Genomic DNA, 19,565 nt, shown 5'->3' with positions numbered 1-19,565 from the left:
AGGACACCCGCAGCAGCATTAGCTTAGCACAGGCTAGCACACAGCCGCGGCATGCTTGCCCGCAGCACTGACTCTTTCTTACTGTCTATCAATCTCTCTCTCTCTCTCTCTCCCTCTCTTTTTCTGACTTTTTCTGACTCTTTCTCTCACCTCCCACTGACTCTTTCCTACTGTCTATCAATTTCTCTCTCTCTCTCTCTCTCTCTCTCTCTCTCTCTCTTTTTCTGACCCTTTTTCTTGCCTCCCACTAACTCTCTCTTACTGTCTATCAATCTCTCTCTCTCTCCCTCTCTTTTTCTGACGCTTTCTCTCGCCTCCCACTGACTCTCTCTCTCTTACTGTCTTTCAATTTCTCTCTCTCTCTCTCTCTCTCCCTCTCTTTTTCTGACTCTTTCTCTCGCCTCCCACTGACTCTCTTTTACTGTCTATCAATTTCTCTCTCTCTCTCTCACTCTCTCTCTCTTTTTCTGACTCTTTCTCTCGCCTCCCACTGACTCTCTGGTACTGCCTATAAATCTCTCTCTCTCTCCTTCTCTTTTTCTGACTCTTTCTGACTCTTTCTTTCGCCTCCCACTGACTCTCTCTTACTGTCTATCAATCTCTCTCTCTCTTTCTCTCTCTCTCTCTCTCTCCAGACTCCCAGGAGTGCAGAGTGTTGGAAGTGAGTCCTGTTAGGTACGGTTGGCCGCACAGAGCGCGGGACTTCAGGTCACTTCATGAAGACAATTTGGCGCCCTCCACCAGAGACCGCCCCTGATTACCATAATCGTATTCGCTCAGGAGCGCTGGCCCGGGTCTGGGAGTGCAGTGCATTAGGAGCTCGGATTCACCCGCTGAAGTGAGCGGATCTGTGTTAAGTACGCACTCGCACACTCTCACGCTAACACACACACACACACACACTCTCTCAGAATCGCGACTGAACCGGCTGTGCTGACTGAGCTGACTCTCGCGCGTTACCGTTGACATGTTGCCTTACATTCCCCGAGCATTCTCCTTTCCCAACAGAGTGATCGCGGGGCAACTTCCCTTCCCTCTTCCCTTCCAGCGCTTTGACATTTTCATTGTGGGAGTCTCTTTTTTAACCTGCAGAGGGAAGAGAGAAAAAAGCTCTACACTTACAGAATATCATATTCTGTCTTTCTTTTGAGAAGTTGACATGCCAAGCATGCTTATCCACCACACTCTCCACTACTCACTGCTGCTGTTCTTAGGGCTTTTTTCCTGGGGCTTATTGTTGCTGGTTTGTTTTTACACACAAGGACACTTACTACGTGTAGTTTCGCAAAAAACTTTGCCTGTTTGCTGCTTGTTATTTTTATTAGATAGATAGATAGATAGATAGATAGATAGATAGATAGATAGATAGATAGATAGATAGATAGATAGATAGATAGATAGATAGATAGATTATTGATCTTATTGAAGTTGGCGCATGGCAATTTCCATACTATACTCAGTAGCCGGGGCGTTGGCACAAGTGACCAGTTTTCAAAATATACTTACCAAAAAGGGATGTTTGCCAAGGCGCAAAAAAGGTTCTGTTACAAAATGAACCACTCACCCAACCCCACAAGCAGCACAGGGAGTGGACACCTGTTGATTTCTACACCTGCACCAGAGTCTGATTTTTAGAAGATTCATGCTCTCAACTGATCACTCCCAAGCACGAAAGCAGCTTTTTTTTTTACAAATAAAATAACTAGTGCAAGAATGCAGACATGTCAAGTGTGATGCACTCATGCACTCACAGCTCTGAAAAAAGAGCCCACTTAAAAATAAAGAGTTTCTTCGATTTTACCAAATAAAAAAGAACTCTGGAATATAATCAACACAAAGATGAATGATCCAACAAGCCATCAAACCAAACTGAACTGCTTGAATTTTTGCACCAGGAGTAAAGCAGCATAAAGTTATCCAAAAGCAGTGTGTAAGACTGGTGGAGGAGAACATGATGCCAAGATGCATGAAAAAATTGTGATTAAAAACAGGGTTAGAGCTTCACAGCACTTTTTCCGAACTTTCTGACTGGATGGGAATGAAGGGGAAGTGCGAGAGAGCAGGAAAGCAAGAAAGCCATTTGCTCTTAACGTCTTTGGAATTATACTGTATAATTGAATATCGGATTCATCTGTTTGTTTGCACCATGGCTCCTCTGTTTTATGGTATTTCTCAAGCTTAATGCTGTTACTGCGCTGCTTAGCTTATGGGCTATTAGACATCTGCCAACGGGGGGGGGGGGGGGGTGGGTGTGTTGGGGCGAAGCTCCGAAACCACCAGAGCCCCCCACCCCAACCCCCCACAACTCCCTCCCCGATGCAGCAACCTCGCGCTGAACCGCTGCTCGTGATCAACGGCTGCAACTTGATAAATCCTCGCGCTCGCTCGGCGCTCCGCATGCAAATTTATTTATGATACTGCGGACTTGTAGGAAAATGAAATCAGCATACACTCTAAAAACTTTCCCCCCGGCGGGTATGATTAAAGAAATCTATTTTGTGATAGTGGCACAATCCCCACGAATAGATTGTTTTTCCTATTATTCAAATACTCTGAATGGGGTCTATTAAAAAAAACAGGACGTTAAAAAAGAAAAAAGAGAGCGAGGACGAGAGACAGAGAGATACAGACACAGACGGAGAAAGTGAGAGAAAAAGAGAGAGGGAGAACGAGGTAAAGACGAAAGTCGCGGAGGCCCTTGTTTTGAAGCCCTGGAATAAATTCAATCAACACTTCACCACCGTGCCATTTTTCAGTCTGAAACTTCGTGCAAGACCAGCACTTTTTGCGGACGAAGACGTCTCTACGAAGAAATTGACGATAAAGAAAAGATGGTTATTAAAGTCATGTTAAATAGAGGGCTCCGAGTGGTCCAGCGGGTTGGTTCGAATCCTGTTCATGCAGCTTGTCATCGTCTGCCGAAGCCCAGAAAGAGCACAATTGTCCTTGCTCTCTCTCTCTGGGTGGGTACATAGTGGGTAGATGCTGCTCTTTCCCCTCTTTCATCACTCCTAGGGTGATGTGGATCAGCACAAGGCTGCGTCTGTGAGCTGATGTATCAGAAACCTCTGGAATATAATCAAGAGGAAGATGGATGATCACAAGACATCAAACCACCAAACTGAACTGCTTGAATTTTTGCACCAGGAGTAAAGCAGCATAAAGTTATCCAAAAGCAGTGTGTAAGACTGGTGGAGGAAGAGAACATGATGCCAAGATGCATAAAAACTGTGATTAACAACCACCAGGGTTATTCCACCAAATATTGATTTTTTAACTCTAAAAACTTTATGAATATGAACTTGTTGTTTTCTTTGGATTATTTGAGGTCTGAAAGCTCTGCATGTTTTTTGTTATTTCAGCCATTTCTCATTTTCTGTAAATAAATGCTCTAAATAACAATATTTTTATTTGGAATTTGGGAGAAAGGTTGTCTGTAGTTTATAGAATAAAACAACAATGTTCATTTTACTCAAACATAAACCTATAAATAGCTAAATCAGAGAAACTGATTCAGAAACTGAAGAAGTCTTTTAATTTTAAGAGCTGTATAAGTGTAATATGTATACCCAGAGCTGAGGTGTTGCAATGCTGCAGATTGCAGTAGGGAAAAAAAATCTACAGGAGCAATAATTATGAACATAACTTTAATACGCTGGAGATTTCTGGCACTTATGCCTTCAGTGTTAATGAGCTGGCTGATAAATGTGCCATAACTGTACTTCCTGTATTCATCTTACACTTTATGGAGCATTGGGTACTTAAATGCTTCTGGTCCTTAAATCCACTTTACGCTCCTCCTCACATTTACAGCCCTGTGCAAAAGTTTGGGTACCCCCTATTTAAATAACATGTACTGATGTACTTGATTTTCCTAATGAACAGATGTGAACATTTTATTTTTAGCTTATAGAATACTGTATTTACAACACAATCTGTGTTAAAAGGTGTTTGCCACTATGCTCGGGAGATCCTGAGCTGGTTCAAATCCCGGTCATGCAGCTTGCCATCAGCTGCCGGAGCCCCAAGAGAGTATAATTGTTCTTGCTCTCTCTGGGTGGGTACAGTAGATGGCGCTCTTCTCTTTCCCCTCATCACTACTAGGGTGATGTGGATTAGTACAATGTTGCGTCTGTGAGCTGATGTATCAGAACCGAGTTGTTAGCGTTAGCGCTGTGATGCTACACGGATACTCAGCGTCAGCAGCTGTTCAAAAAGAGGTCTGACATCTTGATGGGTAAATTGGCATAGCTAAATTTGAAGAAAATGAGAAAAATTGAAATAAATGTGTTTAAAAAAATGTATTTGCTACATTTGAGGATAATTTGAAAATAAAAAAACATAACTTTATTGTGTAAAAATGTATTTCTGTGTTTTTTACTCATCAAAACCTCAATTAAAATACAGAAATATGTAGTATGTGTACCAATATACTTTTGTCCACTTTTACTTTATGACTTCAACCAAGTCTGCCCACATTAAATGAGTAACCAGATGTTGTTGTTTTAATCTTTCAGAGATCTGTTCTTAATAAACATTTATATTAAATAATAAGAGTCTATGCTTCTTCAGTGTTGCAATGTTTTTTAACATTATTCTGAACAGATTTTCTCATTCAAACAGCACAAAAATAAAGATTTTTTTAAAGAAAAGCTCAGATTTAATGCTACCTACCAAAAAAAAAATGTGGGGTTTAAATCTGGCTCGGGCTCAGAATTACAGTTTATAGGTCAGGGCGGGTCAGGCTCGGGCTTAGTATTTTGGACTCAATCTAAGCTCTAGTAACACTTCTTGATTTACACTCTGCTGCCCTGTAACTTAGAGTTTAGTGGTTTTGCACCTGTATTGATCAGTTCAGGACAGGATGCTGGAATTGACTGTAAAGACAATTTAATTTTCAAGTTTAAAAGAAGCTAAATTCTGAAGTGGTGAACTGGAGCTGCTCCTGCCTCAGAAGTAGGTCACACAGACCAGCCGGGAAGATAAAATGAGACAAGAGAGATGGAGAGGCTGTCAGTAATTTTAATTCAGCTTAATTTAGCCGCAGATTCGGGTGTTATCTGGTGTGATGAGATTGCAGTTTCACTTCTTTTTCATCACGTTCCAGCGCCGTATCTGTAACAATGGAAATGAGAAAATACAGCTGCAAGTGCCAATTATGACGGCCGAAGCCATGTGCAACAATATGCTGAAAATAAAGAGGATGAAACTGGATGATTACACTCTTTACAGCACAGCGCTGCGTATGATATATAACGCATATTATCACTGGGGTCACAGCTAACAATAGGATGCCCATTCTGAGTTCAGTCTGGACACAGTTAAAGGACCAGAACTGAGTTGATTAGCAGACGCTCTGCTCTAGCACTGTAGCTTAACTGATATATGTCAATATATATGTCGGCTGAGATTTGGCACTGGCCATGCGTAACTGGTTCAGATGTTCTTCATGCTCAGCTTGAGCAGAGTGATCCCCATATTTTATTCTGCAACCATGGTGTTGGAGCAAGAGACTTGGGCCAACTGCTATATTAAACTCAGCAACTGGAGTAGGCCGATTTCCATATTTTACTCAGCAATCATGGTGTTGGCAAAACAGCTCGAGTTAATTCCTATATTATACTTGGAAATCGGTTGTTAGCACAAGAGATTGGGCCAACTACCATATTATACTCAGCTACCGGAGAATAGGCAAAACAGTGCTGGCCGATTTCCATATTGTACTTGCCAATCATGGTGTTGGCAAAAATGGCTTGGGTTGATTCCCAAATTATACTCAGCAACCGGGGTGTTTGCCAAACCTCACTTCATATATTATACTCAGCAGCCGGAGAGTTGGCAAAACAGCACTGGCTAATTCCTGTATTTTACTCTACAATCATGGTGTCGTCAAAAACAGCTCTGGTTCATTCCCATATTATACTCAGCAACCGGATAGATGTCAAAATGGCTTGGGTTGATTACTAAATCATACTTGGCAACCAGGGTGTTGGGGCAAGAAACTTGGGCTAAGTGCTGTATTATACTCAGCATATGGAAAGATGCCAAAAATGGCTCGGTTGCCTCCCATTCTATACTTAGAACCCGAGAGTTGGCAAAACAGCACAGGCCAATTCTTGTATTTTACTCAGCAATCAGGGATGTTGGCAAAAGTGGCTTGTGCCAACCGTCATATTGTACTCATCAACCAGAGAGATGGCAAGAGCATCTTAGGCCAATACCCATATTATACTCAGCAACCGGGGTGTTGGGGCAAGAAACTTGGGCCAACTGACGCATTATGCTCAGCAACCGTAGAGTTGACGAAACACTACAGGCCAATTCCCATATTAAACCCAGCAACCAGAGTTTTGGCAAAACATTACTTGGTTGATTCCCATATTATACTCAGCAACCATAGAGTTGGCAAAACAGTACAGGCCAATTCCCATATTATACTCAGCAACCAGACTTTTGGTAAAAATGTCTCAGGTTGATTTTCATATTATACCCAGCAACTTAGCAACCGTAGAGTTGGCACATGTAACACTCAACCCTAGTGTTGTAAGCCAAGCATGTGTGCCGAAATCAGGCCTAGATTCTGACCAGAGCTGATGCAACCAGGCATTAACCAAACAACACAACCCAAAAGGCTCAATGCAGCCCAATGTTTCCATCTAAAAAAACAACCTGGTTGTTAAAAATCCCGCAGAAGCTCATGTGTGTATGAGTTTCATTGAAAAGCTGCTGATTTGCCCGTCACTTTTTTATTTTCATAAAGCGAGCAGACAGAACGAGCTGACAGACAGGATACAGTACCTCAGGTAACCTCTCTGTACAATTATGGTGAAGAGAAAAGCCTCTCAGAATGTGCAACACGTACAACCTTGAGGCGGATGAGCTTCACCAGCAAAGGATCGGGTGAAAAGTTGAAAAGAGTTTCTGTTCTAAACAGTGTTTTTTACCCTTTGGCCGGTGTGTTACTGACACTGAACTCGGTGGAAACAACCCGGAAAAACACAGTAACTCAGCTTCTGAAGCTCCCAGAGAAGAGGAAATAGCCCAGCATCATAACCCAGGAGTCTGGGTAGAAAACCCATGACTAAGCAAACCTACAGGTGATTTTTCTTTCCTCATTTTAAATTTTTTCACCTTTTTAATATATTTCTCTCTAAGAAAATATTGGGACACCAGTTAATTCATTGATTGTGTGAAATCAAGGGTATTGCAAAGAGTTTATTCTGCTTTTTGAGTAACTGTCTCTGCTGTCCAAAGAAGACAGTTTTTTGTTCTACTAGATTTTGGAGCATTTAGCAATCAATACCAATCAACCAATAGTATACCAAGATATGATGACATTTACAGTATATGTGTGGATTACACGACTAGCTTGTAGTTTATAAATAACTACAAGGGGTTGGTCAATGAAACTGAAACACCTGGTTTTAGAGCACAATAATTGATTGTGGTGACGGACAGTTCTGGTAGAAAGTTGAGGTGAACATTAAATTCTGCGTGATTTGATCAGCCGTGGTTTCAGCAGGGAATCAGCACGCGAACATCCCTTTCAGACAGCTTCCTCTTACAGCGTCCACAGTTAATCCTGTTGGATGTGGTTGGTCCTTTTTGGTGGTATGCTGACATTACCCTGGATACCGTGGCTCTTGATGCATCACAAATACTTGCTGTCTTGGTCACAGATGCTCCAGCAACTCTGGCAACTCTTTTGAACTCTGGTTTGTCACCCATAATGTTGTGTGCATTGCAATATTTAGAGCAGAACTGTGTTCTTACCCTGCTAATTGAACCTTCACACTCTTACTCATGCTCTTACTGGTGCAATGTGCAATTAATGAAGATTGGCCACCAGGCTTCTCCAATTTAGCCATGAAACCTCCCACACTAAAATGATGACAGGTGTAATGTAGGTGGTTATTAGGAGGTTTTAGTTTGATGAATGCATGGTGCTATATGGCCTAAAAAGATTGAAAGAAAAAAGAACGACTGTTCTACACCATGAAATTGAGCATACAGAGTCTTCTTTTTCTCTGCATAAAGCTGTGAGACTGTCTGCCAAACGCTACAAATGGTACGAACGCTACAAGAACAAAATCATATGGCCGTTTCTGAACTAGTATCTGCAGTATCTATCAAGAGGATATCAGAAATAGAGTTCTTCAAAACAAACAGTGTAGCTAAGCCAGTTTCATAAGGTTCTGTATCCTCGTGGGAGAATAACGCGCCCATCCAGCCAGCAGCCAGTCATGCCGGCGTTGCTGCCGCCGCCGCCGCTGCGAGTTATAAAATTGGATTTGGCCTTGATTGACATGTTATTTATGCCCCACTGTCTTTGTAAATCTAAACAGTCTCTTGTTTTCTGCTTTTGCATCTCACTCCATACTAATATGTGATTATGTATGCTATGCTAATACGCGGCTACAGGTTACTCCTGCTCATCCATGGGTGTCACATGACGGGAAACAGAATAAATCTATGCAAATTCATACCCCTTCATTTCCCTCCGGTCCAGTTAAGTGGGGTTTCGCCACAATATCCAATCCGCTGATGAGCTGTTTTGATCGCGGCGCCGCCCGGGCCTCGAACCGCGGTCGATGGGGCGCGTGTGCACGTGTGCGCGCGTGTGCAGCGGCGGCGCGGTCTTTCTAATCTGATCTAAACGGCTGAAGACCCGGCTCTGAGTCTGCGGTCGCGGGGGAAGCTGATATGATATGATGTGTCTAATTTGCAACTGTGAACTGGGAGGCGATCAGTGTCACGGCGGGTGAGTTGGTGTGTATGTGATTGAGGATGACACACACATATACACAGTACACACACACACACATACAAACAGCGTGAGAGCTCTAGAAAGATGTGTGTGTGCATTTGTCTACCAGTGTTTAAGGCCAAACAAAGCTGCTTTCTCTCCCGCCACAGCAGAGGCTTTCCAAACTGCAGCATATGCATGATAAATGCACATATTGTGCAGTTTAGCGCCTGCCATTCATCACGCTCTCAGCCGGCGAGCTCAAAGTTAGTCCTGCAGCAGCCGAGCTGTTCCGCCGACTCCTCACTGGAGCCTGAACGCAGAAAAAAAACAGACTGCGAGCTTTAGAGGAAGAATTCAGCCAAAAAATAACAAATTTATACAATTTCCTCCCGTCTAACTGAAATGCAGTTGATCAGCAAAGCTAAAAATTGCTTATTTAGCTCCGCGCTGAAGCTACGAGGCTAACCTACTGTAGCTAAGCAGTGGAAGCTTATAGGAGAAAGGTTAGAAACACTTCCCTTCTAAAATATCCAGCTTCAGACCAGCTTTTCTGGTAGTTAGTTGGTTCCAATGGTCTAAACTGGTCTTTTGAAGGTCAAGTTAAAGCCAGCAAACCAAAGGTATCCAAAAGCAGTGTGTAAGACTGGTGGAGGAGAACATGATGCCAAGATGCATGAAAAAAAAACTGTGATTAAAAAACAGGTTTATTCCACCAAATATTGATTTCTGAACTCTTAAAACTTTATGAATATGAACTTGTTTTCTTTGCATTATTTGAGGTCTGAAAGCTCTGCATCTTTTTTGTTATTTTAGCCATTCATTTTTCTCTGCAAATAATATTTTATATATTATATGAAATTATATAATATTTTATGAACATCCTAGTTCATGTTTAGTTCACGCTTAAATGCGATAGAAGCGAAAAATCTCATTATTTGAAAGTACTTACTGTACGACACGCTCATCTGCTGAGTTGCCAAAGATAGTAGATACAGATCCCTCCTTCAGAAGAAGTCTGCTGGCTAATCCTGCTGTGTACTGTCTGAGGTTCTTAACCACAATGATCGAAATGGAGTTTCGTCAACTGATCTATTGGACCCAGATGGAAATACAAAAAAGGACACAAACACTGTGAAAAAAAAATGATTCTATGACATCAAAACCTCAAGTAAACTTTAGAAATCTGCTTGTTAAGAAAAGAAACAAATCAGTGCCAGAACAAATGGGTGGAGTCAGAGTTCCTGTAAGAGCTTTTTGGATTTTTGTGTCGTTCTTCTTAAAAACTCAACATCACTCATGACATCATGAGCTCTGCTCCCACAGCAATTTGTAGTTCTCCTGTCAAACTCAACTCGACTTTGACCTTTAAGGCAGCGCTCACGACCGAGCTGCCTGTTTTTAATGGCTTTAAAAAGTAATTTCGCGTCATCTGTCTACGTTTAATATTTAATTGCTCTCATCAAATGATAAACTGCTAGTTTGTCTCCTCCACACTCGGGCGGTGGCAGAGATGAAAGACCAATTACGGCACAAAGAGAACTACAACATATTGCCGAATGCCAGAGGGAAATACAGTAAATGATGCATCACGATATCTTATCATGTACGGTAAATGGAGACGTTTACCCTCGGCAGCAGCGCCACTTCTTCAGGAGCGAAGTCTGAACGACCCGCAAGCTTCACTTAAGTTTCCCATCTGAAAGCTATTTACTTTCCTTTTTGCTCGCCGGCTTTATGGGATCTTATTGGAGCGTTCATTTCGATCACAAAGAAAGAAAAAAAAGCGATTCCAACAAAGAGCTAATAACAGCCAGACAATAGAAAAAAAAAATAGCCTAGCGCAAATCGCTTCTGTTTGAATCTCTTTGCAGCAGGTTAGCAGATGCTTAGCAATTTAGCGGTTTTGTTTCAGGCAGGTGAAAAATTCTTTGCATGTGTTTCAGATCAGTAACATCATTAAAATCATACTGCAGAGTGAGGAAACTAAAGCTACATACTGTACTGTACACACAGACTCAACACAAGCATGCTGTCTATGATTAGTACAGTGTCAAATTTCTGTTTTAGGTTAGTGATTTTCTGTGTTTTACGTTAGCAATTTTCTGTTTTAGGTTAAAAATGTTTTGTTTTAGGCTAGTAATTTTCAGTTTTAGGTTAGTAATTTTCAGTTTTAGGCTTGCCATTTTCTGTTTTATGTTATCAAATTTCTGCTTTAGGTTAGACATTTTCTGTTTTAGGTTAGTAATTCTCTGTTTTAGGTTAGCAATTCTCTGTTTTAGGTTAGTAATTCTCTGTTTTAAGTTAGTAATTCTCTGTTTTAAGTTAGTAATTCTCTGTTTTAGGTTAGCAATTCTCTGTTTTAGGTTAGTAATTCTCTGTTTTAGGTTAGCAATTCTCTGTTTTAGGTTAGTAATTCTCTGTTTTAAGTTAGCAATTCTCTGTTTTAGGTTAGTAATTCTCTGTTTTAGGTTAGAAATTCTCAGTTTTAGGTTAGTAATTCTGTTTCAGGCTAGTCACTTTCCATTTCAGGTTAGACATTTTCTGTTTTAGGTTAGTAATTCTCTGTTTTAGGTTAGCAATTCTCTGTTTTAGGTTAGTAATTCTCTGTTTTAAGTTAGTAATTCTCTGTTTTAAGTTAGTAATTCTCTGTTTTAGGTTAGCAATTCTCTGTTTTAGGTTAGTAATTCTCTGTTTTAGGTTAGCAATTCTCTGTTTTAGGTTAGTAATTCTCTGTTTTAAGTTAGCAATTCTCTGTTTTAGGTTAGTAATTCTCTGTTTTAGGTTAGAAATTCTCAGTTTTAGGTTAGTAATTCTGTTTCAGGCTAGTCACTTTCCATTTCAGGTTAGACATTTCTGTTTTAGGTTAGTAATTCTCTGTTTTAAGTTAGTAATTCTCTGTTTTAAGTTAGTAATTCTCTGTTTTAAGTTAGTAATTATCTGTTTTAAGTTAGTAATTCTCCGTTTTAAGTTAGTATTTCTCTGTTTTAGGTTAGTAATTCTCTGTTTTAAGTTAGCAATTCTCTGTTTTAGGTAAGTAATTCTCTGTTTTAGGTTAGCAATTCTCTGTTTTAGGTTAGTAATTCTCTGTTTTAGGTTAGTAATTCTCTGTTTTAGGTTAGTAATTCTCTGTTTTAAGTTAGCAATTCTCTGTTTTAGGTAAGTAATTCTCTGTTTTAGGTTAGCAATTCTCTGTTTTAGGTTAGTAATTCTCTGTTTTAGGTTAGTAATTCTCTGTTTTAGGTTAGCAATTCTCTGTTTTAGGTTAGTAATTCTCTGTTTTAGGTTAGTAATTCTCTGTTTTAGGTTAGTAATTCTCTGTTTTAGGTTAGTAATTATCTGTTTTAAGTTAGCAACTCTGTTTCAGGTTAGTCACTTTCCGTTTCAGGTTAGACATTTTCTATTTTTGGTTAGTAATTCTCTGTTTTAGGCTTTCTGTTTTATGTTAGCAATCATCTACTTTATTTTATCAATTCGCTGTTTTTATATTAGCAATGATCTGCTTTAGGTTAAAAATGTTCTGTTTTAGCTTAGCAATTCTCTGTTTTAGGTTAGCAATTTTCAGTTTTAGCTTAGCAATTCTTTACCTGTTTCATGTTGCAAATTAGCCAGTTCATTAAAACAGATTTGCAACTATCTGTAGCATCTTATATAATCTCTGTAGTTATTAATTATTAATTTTGTGTGGCAGGTTAGAATTCCCTCGTAACATCAGCCACTTTAGTAACACGATATTGTTAATGTACTGATTTAAATTTAAGGTTTTTTTAGTATATACATGTTTGTGAGCATTTTCATGCTCAGTGCTGATCAGTAATGGTGGGAACTTTGCTGTTTTGCTTCAGGCAGAAATGAGGTTTGATGGCATCTATTTAGCGTTGCTGATTGGATGAGAAAATCTTTAGCATTGACTCTGCGGATGGAAGAACAGGTTGCAGCAGAAAGGCTGATCATTATATACCGATCTTTAGGTTCTGAGTACTGGGTTAGCATGTATAACCCATAGAGAGAGGGGGGTATTGATGGAGAGGCGCGGTTACTGCTGTACAGAAACTGTAGATGATGCAAAGGTTCCTCAGAGACGTTTCCAGAGAGGAGCAGGTTGCGTGGACGAAGTTTTGAGCGTTAAAATAGATTTTTTTCTCAGTAAAAGGGGCCGCGGAATCCCTCCTGCATAACTGTGGTATTTAAAAGGCTTTATTTGAGAGCAGAATCGGCTGACAGGCGTTAATAATCGCTGTGCTGCTGTTGGTAAATGGTTCTGAGGGAGGTAAACACTGCAGCTCATGAAGATATATCACCTCTCTTAACTGAAAAAGTTCTGAATGACTGCAGAAACTTTCAGCCTGACATCAGCATCGATTGAAGCCGTGCCACATTTTTAACTCTGCACTTGTTGAAAAATAACCTCAGCATGTAGTTATTGATCATTTATTACTGCGACTGTATCAGCTTTTCATCAATCGCTTCGGTCCTGCAGGGTAAACTTCATCATTCAGTTCATCATTTATCACAATATTTCAGTCACTTCATGATGAAATTCTATTATTTTCATCATTCAGTTTATCATGAAATCAAGTTCATTTCATCATTAAATTTAATCAAATTCATCATTTAGTTCATCATAAAATTCTGGTCAGTTAATCGTGAAATTCAATGTTCATAATTCAGTTAATTAAAATTCATTAAATTCAATTGATTTCATCATTCAGTTCTTCATGAAATTTAATTAATTTCATCATTCAGTTTATGAAATTCATCTTAAATTTGATTCAGTTTATTGTGTAATTTTATCATTCACTTCATCGTGAAATTCAATTATTTTTAGAATTCTCTTCATTTTAAAATTGAATTAATTTCATCATTCAGTTAATTTTGAAATTCAATTAATCTCGTCATTTAATTCGTCATAAAATTCATTGTTAAATTTGTCACAAAATTAAATGTTCTGTTTATCATGAAATTCAATTAATATCATCTTTCAGTTTATCATAAATTCAATTAATTTTATTATTCAGTTCATCATGAAATTCTTTATTTAGTTTATCGTGAAAATTTATTCAATTTATCATGAAATTCAATTAATTCAATTATTCAATTTATCATGAAATTCTATTAATTTCATCTTTAGGTTTATCATGAAATTCCTTTAAAATGTATCATGAAATTCAATTGATCTTATCATTCAGTTTATCACAAAAATTCCATTCAGTTTATCATAAAATTCATCCTTTAGTTCATCATGAAATTCAACTAATTTCATCCTTTAGTTTATCATGAAATTCCTTTAAAAATGTGTCATGAAATTCAATTGATCTTATTCAGTTCATTGTGGAATTCATAATTTAAAAAATCCATTTAGTTCATCATAAAACTTTTAATTTGATTTGAATTAGTTCAGTCGATTTTTCCGCATTAAAACATAAATATGACTCGGAGAAATTTTTCAGAAGTTTTCAGAAAAAAAGTTCTACTAGGAGACTCTTGCTACTAAATGCTATTTTACATTTCTATTGACCAATCAGCAGCTTTTACACTCTTTCCTCACCAACGCCACCAGACCAGTTTGGTCCTGTCTGGTTGATGCAGAGCAGTGATTTTTATTTAAAACAGAATAATAATAAAAAAAAAACTAAATTTAAAATAAAAATAAGGGTTTTTTTTATTGGCAGTTGAGTTTCACCTTTTTTTTTAATTAATTTCCAGCATTAAAAATTTAAAAATTGAGTTAACACAAAAATCATGTAACAATTTCAAGAATTTCCCCTCAGGGATCAATAAAGTATCTATCTATCTATCTATCTATCTATCTATCTATCTATCTATCTATCTATCTATCTATCTATCTATCTATCTATCTATCTATCTATCTATCTATTTGCATGTAAACGCAACTAAAATGTTCAATTACATTAAATAAAATTAAATTTTAAACATTACGAACATTTCTTTGTTAGAATAACTCATGCCAAGATCTGTTAAAAGGGTTAAAATATGTAGCTTAAAAATAAATATATAATTAAAATTTTCCAGGATTCAGATTAACCCTCTACAAAAGTATTCCACTTCCTGTTCCAGATCTGCATCCAGTCTTTTTCTCGTTGTTATGGAGGAACGTGTCTCCACTCTTCTCCTCAGGACTGATTTTAATTCAGATATACAGGTAGATCTCAGGAACATGAAGTCGTGCCACAGCATAACTTCTAGGTTAAAGTCAGGATCCCTCATCATTTATTTATTTCCCAGCAAATTTCTTCACATATGGATTTACTGTCTATAACCCGCTCCTGTTTCAGCTTCAGAACCGCCTTCTTCTGAATTCTCTCTGAGAACAGAACTCGCGGTTCAGATCCTGAGGCAGCAAGACTTCTCAACTTTTATAACTACTACCACCATGTTTAAATGTTGATGTAGTTCTCAGAATGGTGTGAATGTGAGAGACTGAAGAATGTGCTTTATTTCAATTAAAAAAGAAAGCATTGTATACCTCTTTTTACACAAGTTACATTATTACCACTTCTGTGTGAATAAGCTGTTGCATAACTGCTCATTATTTATTAAAACATTATTAATACATTATTATCAACTCATTATTTGAAAGTTGTTACATCTCCCTCATCCAGACTTGCCATGGACAGTAGTGTTGGCACGAGTTCTTTTCAGAAGACAGTAAATCTATACTGCTGTACAAGCTGTTCACTGAGTTTCATTTCTAGAATAGTGTAGTCTTGTCCAATGAAAATATATAGTATAATATTTGCAGAAATGTGTTTGTGGACTATTGATTTTATGTATATTTGGGATCATTTTATTGTTATTTAGAGGCAGAAATACGCTAATCAGAGCTGAACACTGCACAAACAAGCACACAATCCACGACAAGACAGTCCAGGACACGAGTGTCCCCCGGGGGCAGACGTTCTGACATGGTGACATGGTGACAGTGCTGGGAGGACAGTGTGACTCAGAGCCGGGCATCAGGGGGGTGAGGTGCCCGCTGACTGCTCTGCCCTCAGTGTCCAGAACGCCTGTCTCTTCCAGAGGAGATGGGCTGAGCTCCAAGCTCAGCAGCTCCAAGATCAGACCAGTAGCTCCCAGTTTAGACCAGAAACTTCAACATCAGACCATCAGAAGCTCCCACTTCAGATTAAAAACTTCCAGTTAAATTCAGAAGCTCCCACTTCAGATTAGAAGTTCCCAGTTTAGTTCAGAAGCTTCCAGTTTAGTTTAAAAGCTCCCACTTCAGATTAGAAACTCCTAGTGTAGTTCAGAAGCTCCCAGTTTATTTAAGAAGCTCCCAGTTTAGTTTAGAAGCTCCTACTTCAGATTAAAAGCTCCCAGTTTAGTTTAGAAGCTCCTACTTCAGATTAAAAGCTCCCAGTTTACTTCCCACATTAGATTAGAACCTCCCAGTTTAGTTTAGAAGCTCCTACTTCAGATTAGACGCTCCCACTTTAGATTAGAAGTTCCCAGTTTGGTTTAGAATCTCCCACTTCAGATTAGAAACTCCCAGTTTAGTTCAGAAGCCCCCACTTCAGATTAAAAATTCCCAGATTAGTTCAAAAGCTCCCACTTCAGACTAGAAGTTCCCAGAGTAGTTCAAAAGCTCCCACTTCAGATTAGAAGCTCATAATTTAGACTAGAAACTCCTACATCAGACTAGAAGCTCCTACTTCAGACTAAAAGCTCCTACTTCAAGCTAGAAGCTCCTACTTCAGACTAGAAGCTCATAATTTAGACTAGAAGCTCCTACGTCAGACTAGAAGCTCCTACTTCAGACTAGAAGCTCCTAATTTAGACTAGAAGCTCCTACGTCAGACTAGAAGCTCCTTCTTCAGACTTAAAGCTCCCACTTCAAGCTAGAAGCTCTTAGTTAAGTTCAGAAGATCTCACTTCAGACTAAAAGCTCCTACTTCAGACTAGAAGCTGCTAAATAAGACTAGAAGCTCCCACTACAGACTAGAAGCTCCCACTACATTCTAAATTCTTAATTCACCTCATCTAAGTAAGAAGCATAAAATAAAAAATGTTATTAAAATGTTTTTCTTCATAATTTGGATTATTTTGGTATAATAATCCACAATGCATAAACATAAATAATAAAAAAACACTTAATTTAAGGTGTGTCCAACCTTTTGACTGGTCCTGTACATTGAGAAAAAAACAGGTGTTGGTGCAAAAATAGACAAAATAATTAATGTATTTTAAAACAACTTATTCACGTTTTTTTGTTGTAATTAAATTATGTAAAAAATGTATGTATTAGTGTATAATGTATTATTATGTATTTAATTTTATAAATGTGTTTCTGATGGAAAATAAACTTTTACTGATTTAATTTTCTGAAGGCACTTTCTAGACAAATGTATCCACCGCCTTAAGAAGCTATAATTATTAAAAATTACATAAATGTATTTTTTTCTCTTCTTTGTTCTTCTGATTCCCCACCCCCCGTGCCCTCGCGCTCCGCTCCGTGTCTCGAGCTCCTCCCCTGGTTTTCTTTTCCTCTCTCTCCATCTCTCTCTCTCTCTCGCTCGCGCGCGCGCGCGTTTCTCCCTCGCGCTGCTGATGCTGCGCGTGCAGATGCGTTCGGGAGGCGCACGAGTCTGCTGCTGAGCCGCCCTGCTGGAGCGCGCGCTGGACGGGAGCGAGTCGGAACAACAACAACACAAAAAAAAAAACATTAAAACAACTAAAAGGAAACAAAACAACAAAGAAGCAGCGCGAGGAGGATCAGAGGAGGACTGATAGTGAGTGTGTGCGCGCGCGTGCATGCGTGTGTGTGTGTATATATATACATTTATATATATATTTATGTATATATGTGTGTGTGTGGTGCGCGCGCCTCGTAACGGATTGGGTGCGTATTTCTGAGCTCTGAGCGCCGCCGTCTCTGAGCAACGCGGACGCGGTGGGGCGCGAGAGGCTGTTTGTTCCAGGACGAGGAGACACGAGCCCAAGCCTGGGGAAAGGAGAGCCGGAGCCCGCTGGAGCCTATCCCATGCGGAGCCCACGCTGACGGTCCAGCCGCGAGCCGTGCTCCTGCCGCAGCACCGAGCAACTCAACTTCAGCACCGGAGAGCAGACCGTTGGTTTCGTCGGCGTGTTGAGAGAGAGCGCGCGCGCGCGCGTGGCTGCCCCTGCCTCCGCGTGCGTGCTGAGTGTGTTGTTGCGTGTGGTTGCAAGCGTGCGCGAGTGTTGGAAACGCAACGGCGTGGACGATGCCGTTACACCTGCGTCCCTTTGTCCGCTGGAGATGCAGCATCGTGCTCGCGAGCCTCCTCTTCTCCTGTGCTGGTGAGTGCACGAGACCCTGTCTCTCTTTTTTTCTGTGTTTGATTACTAGCCCATTGTTGCCGCATGTTCTCCTCGTGCGTGCAGCAGCACGAGCGAGCGCGTGCGTGCGTGTGAGTGTTGTTGAGCAGGCGTGTTATTTTTTGCATTGTGTCCACATCCACGTCAACTTTCACGCGAGTCCACGCGAGTCTACGCCAGCACGCCGTGGCTGGCTGGATTTGTGTTTGTGTTTGGTGGAATCAAATCAATGGAATTAAATCTGTGGAATTAAATATGTGATTAATGATTAAGTGTTGTTGGCCTGCTTGCATAAAAAAATAATGAAAGGGTGCAAATACTTATGCAGTTGGTGCAGGTTGATTATGCAGAAGCATAGGTAGCACTTGTGCAAGGTACGATGCAGAGAATGAAGAGAATTTTAAATCAGATCAATTGCATCAAGCATTCTTTGCATTAAAAAGGGTGCAAATATATATATATATATATATGCACTCAATTGCATTTTGAGGCACCGACATAAGTGGCGAGTTTACCAGGTAGGATGCCATAAGGACGAAATCTAGATCCATTTATCTGATTAGCTGGGTTAAGGAACCGTAACTCCAGGGCTTGAGCAGTCTACCGTACCGTAGACCGTACCGTAAGCATGGCACCTGGAGTAAGCTCTGGACTCCACGCTGTCGTTTTTGCCCTCAGCCCCGTTTCCTGCTGCATCTGCAGGATTCTGACAGGTCGGCGGCGTAAGCTGGGCTGCCCTCGCCGCCTGGAGAGAGGAATCTCAGGCATAAGCACATTCCTGAGAGCGCTGTCGGTGCTCCATTGGGGAACAAAATGGAATGTACGAAAGAAGGCATTGGCTGGACCTCAGGGTCATTGGGGTACATTGGGTTTTTTTGGAAACACCTTGATTCCTAGATCTTAAACATCATAATATGTGGCTAATCGTCAAATTAGCGTCAAACAATCAGACTGACAGTTGAGTAGGGTGGGTGAGGTATGGTGGACTTGGGTTAGGAGATCAATCTCCAGAAGCATTGCTTTTTTATGTTTTGGTGATCCACCAGCAGCGGTCGTCTATTTGTCGTCCATTCGTCATAATCTACCTACCTGGATATTGTTATTTATAGATCTCTATTTTGGTGTGATTTGATTGAGACTGAAGCTAATCTGTGTTTGGAAATGCTGGTTCTTGTAGATATAAACAGTATGTGCTATATAAACATGCGACGAACTCTCTGAGAAAAACCTAGCGATAAAGACTTTGAACTCAGATCAATGGGATCAAGCATTTTTGCATAGAAAAAGTGCAAATATTTATGCACTCAATTGTGATTTGATTGGGATTGAAGCTAATCTGTGTTTGGAAATGCTGGTTCTTGTATATATAAACATTATGTGCTATAAATACATGGGCTGACCTCTGAGAAAGACCTAATGATAAAGACTTTGGTGTTTCCATCGCTTAGCAGTTATTTGGGGTTTTTAACCAGAAAGGAATTATCAATGTGCTTGATTCCCATTG

The 19,565-nt window shown here is 39.8% G+C and overlaps 2 protein-coding genes across 8 annotated transcripts in view; one reads left to right on the top strand and one right to left on the bottom strand.

The window, feature by feature from the left end:
• Positions 1–7,738: 7,738 nt before the first annotated feature.
• The window catches only part of pdlim7 (PDZ and LIM domain 7), a 392,569-nt gene continuing 380,742 nt past the window's right edge, over positions 7,739–19,565 (bottom strand). Inside the window, exon 12 of the transcript XR_007427155.1 lies at positions 7,739–7,787. The gene's annotated coding sequence lies outside the window, so the exon portion shown is untranslated. The remainder of the gene's footprint in view (positions 7,788–19,565) is intronic.
• unc5a (unc-5 netrin receptor A) overlaps positions 17,308–19,565 on the top strand; it is a 314,174-nt gene continuing 311,916 nt past the window's right edge. For 4 of the 7 annotated variants that reach the window (XM_049467743.1, XM_049467742.1, XM_049467741.1 and 1 more), the window contains exon 1: positions 17,309–18,043. In XM_049467743.1, the coding sequence (XP_049323700.1) occupies positions 17,968–18,043 (76 nt within the window). In that variant the 5' untranslated portion in view covers positions 17,309–17,967. Of the gene's footprint in view, positions 18,044–19,565 lie in introns of all 7 variants that reach the window. The other 3 variants (XM_049467740.1, XM_049467739.1, XM_022676271.2) reach the window with 1 other exon arrangement.

This window comes from Astyanax mexicanus, chromosome 19 (assembly GCF_023375975.1).
Source record: "Astyanax mexicanus isolate ESR-SI-001 chromosome 19, AstMex3_surface, whole genome shotgun sequence".
NCBI lineage: Eukaryota > Metazoa > Chordata > Actinopteri > Characiformes > Acestrorhamphidae > Astyanax > Astyanax mexicanus.
This window is presented reverse-complemented; position numbering and strand designations above follow the sequence as displayed.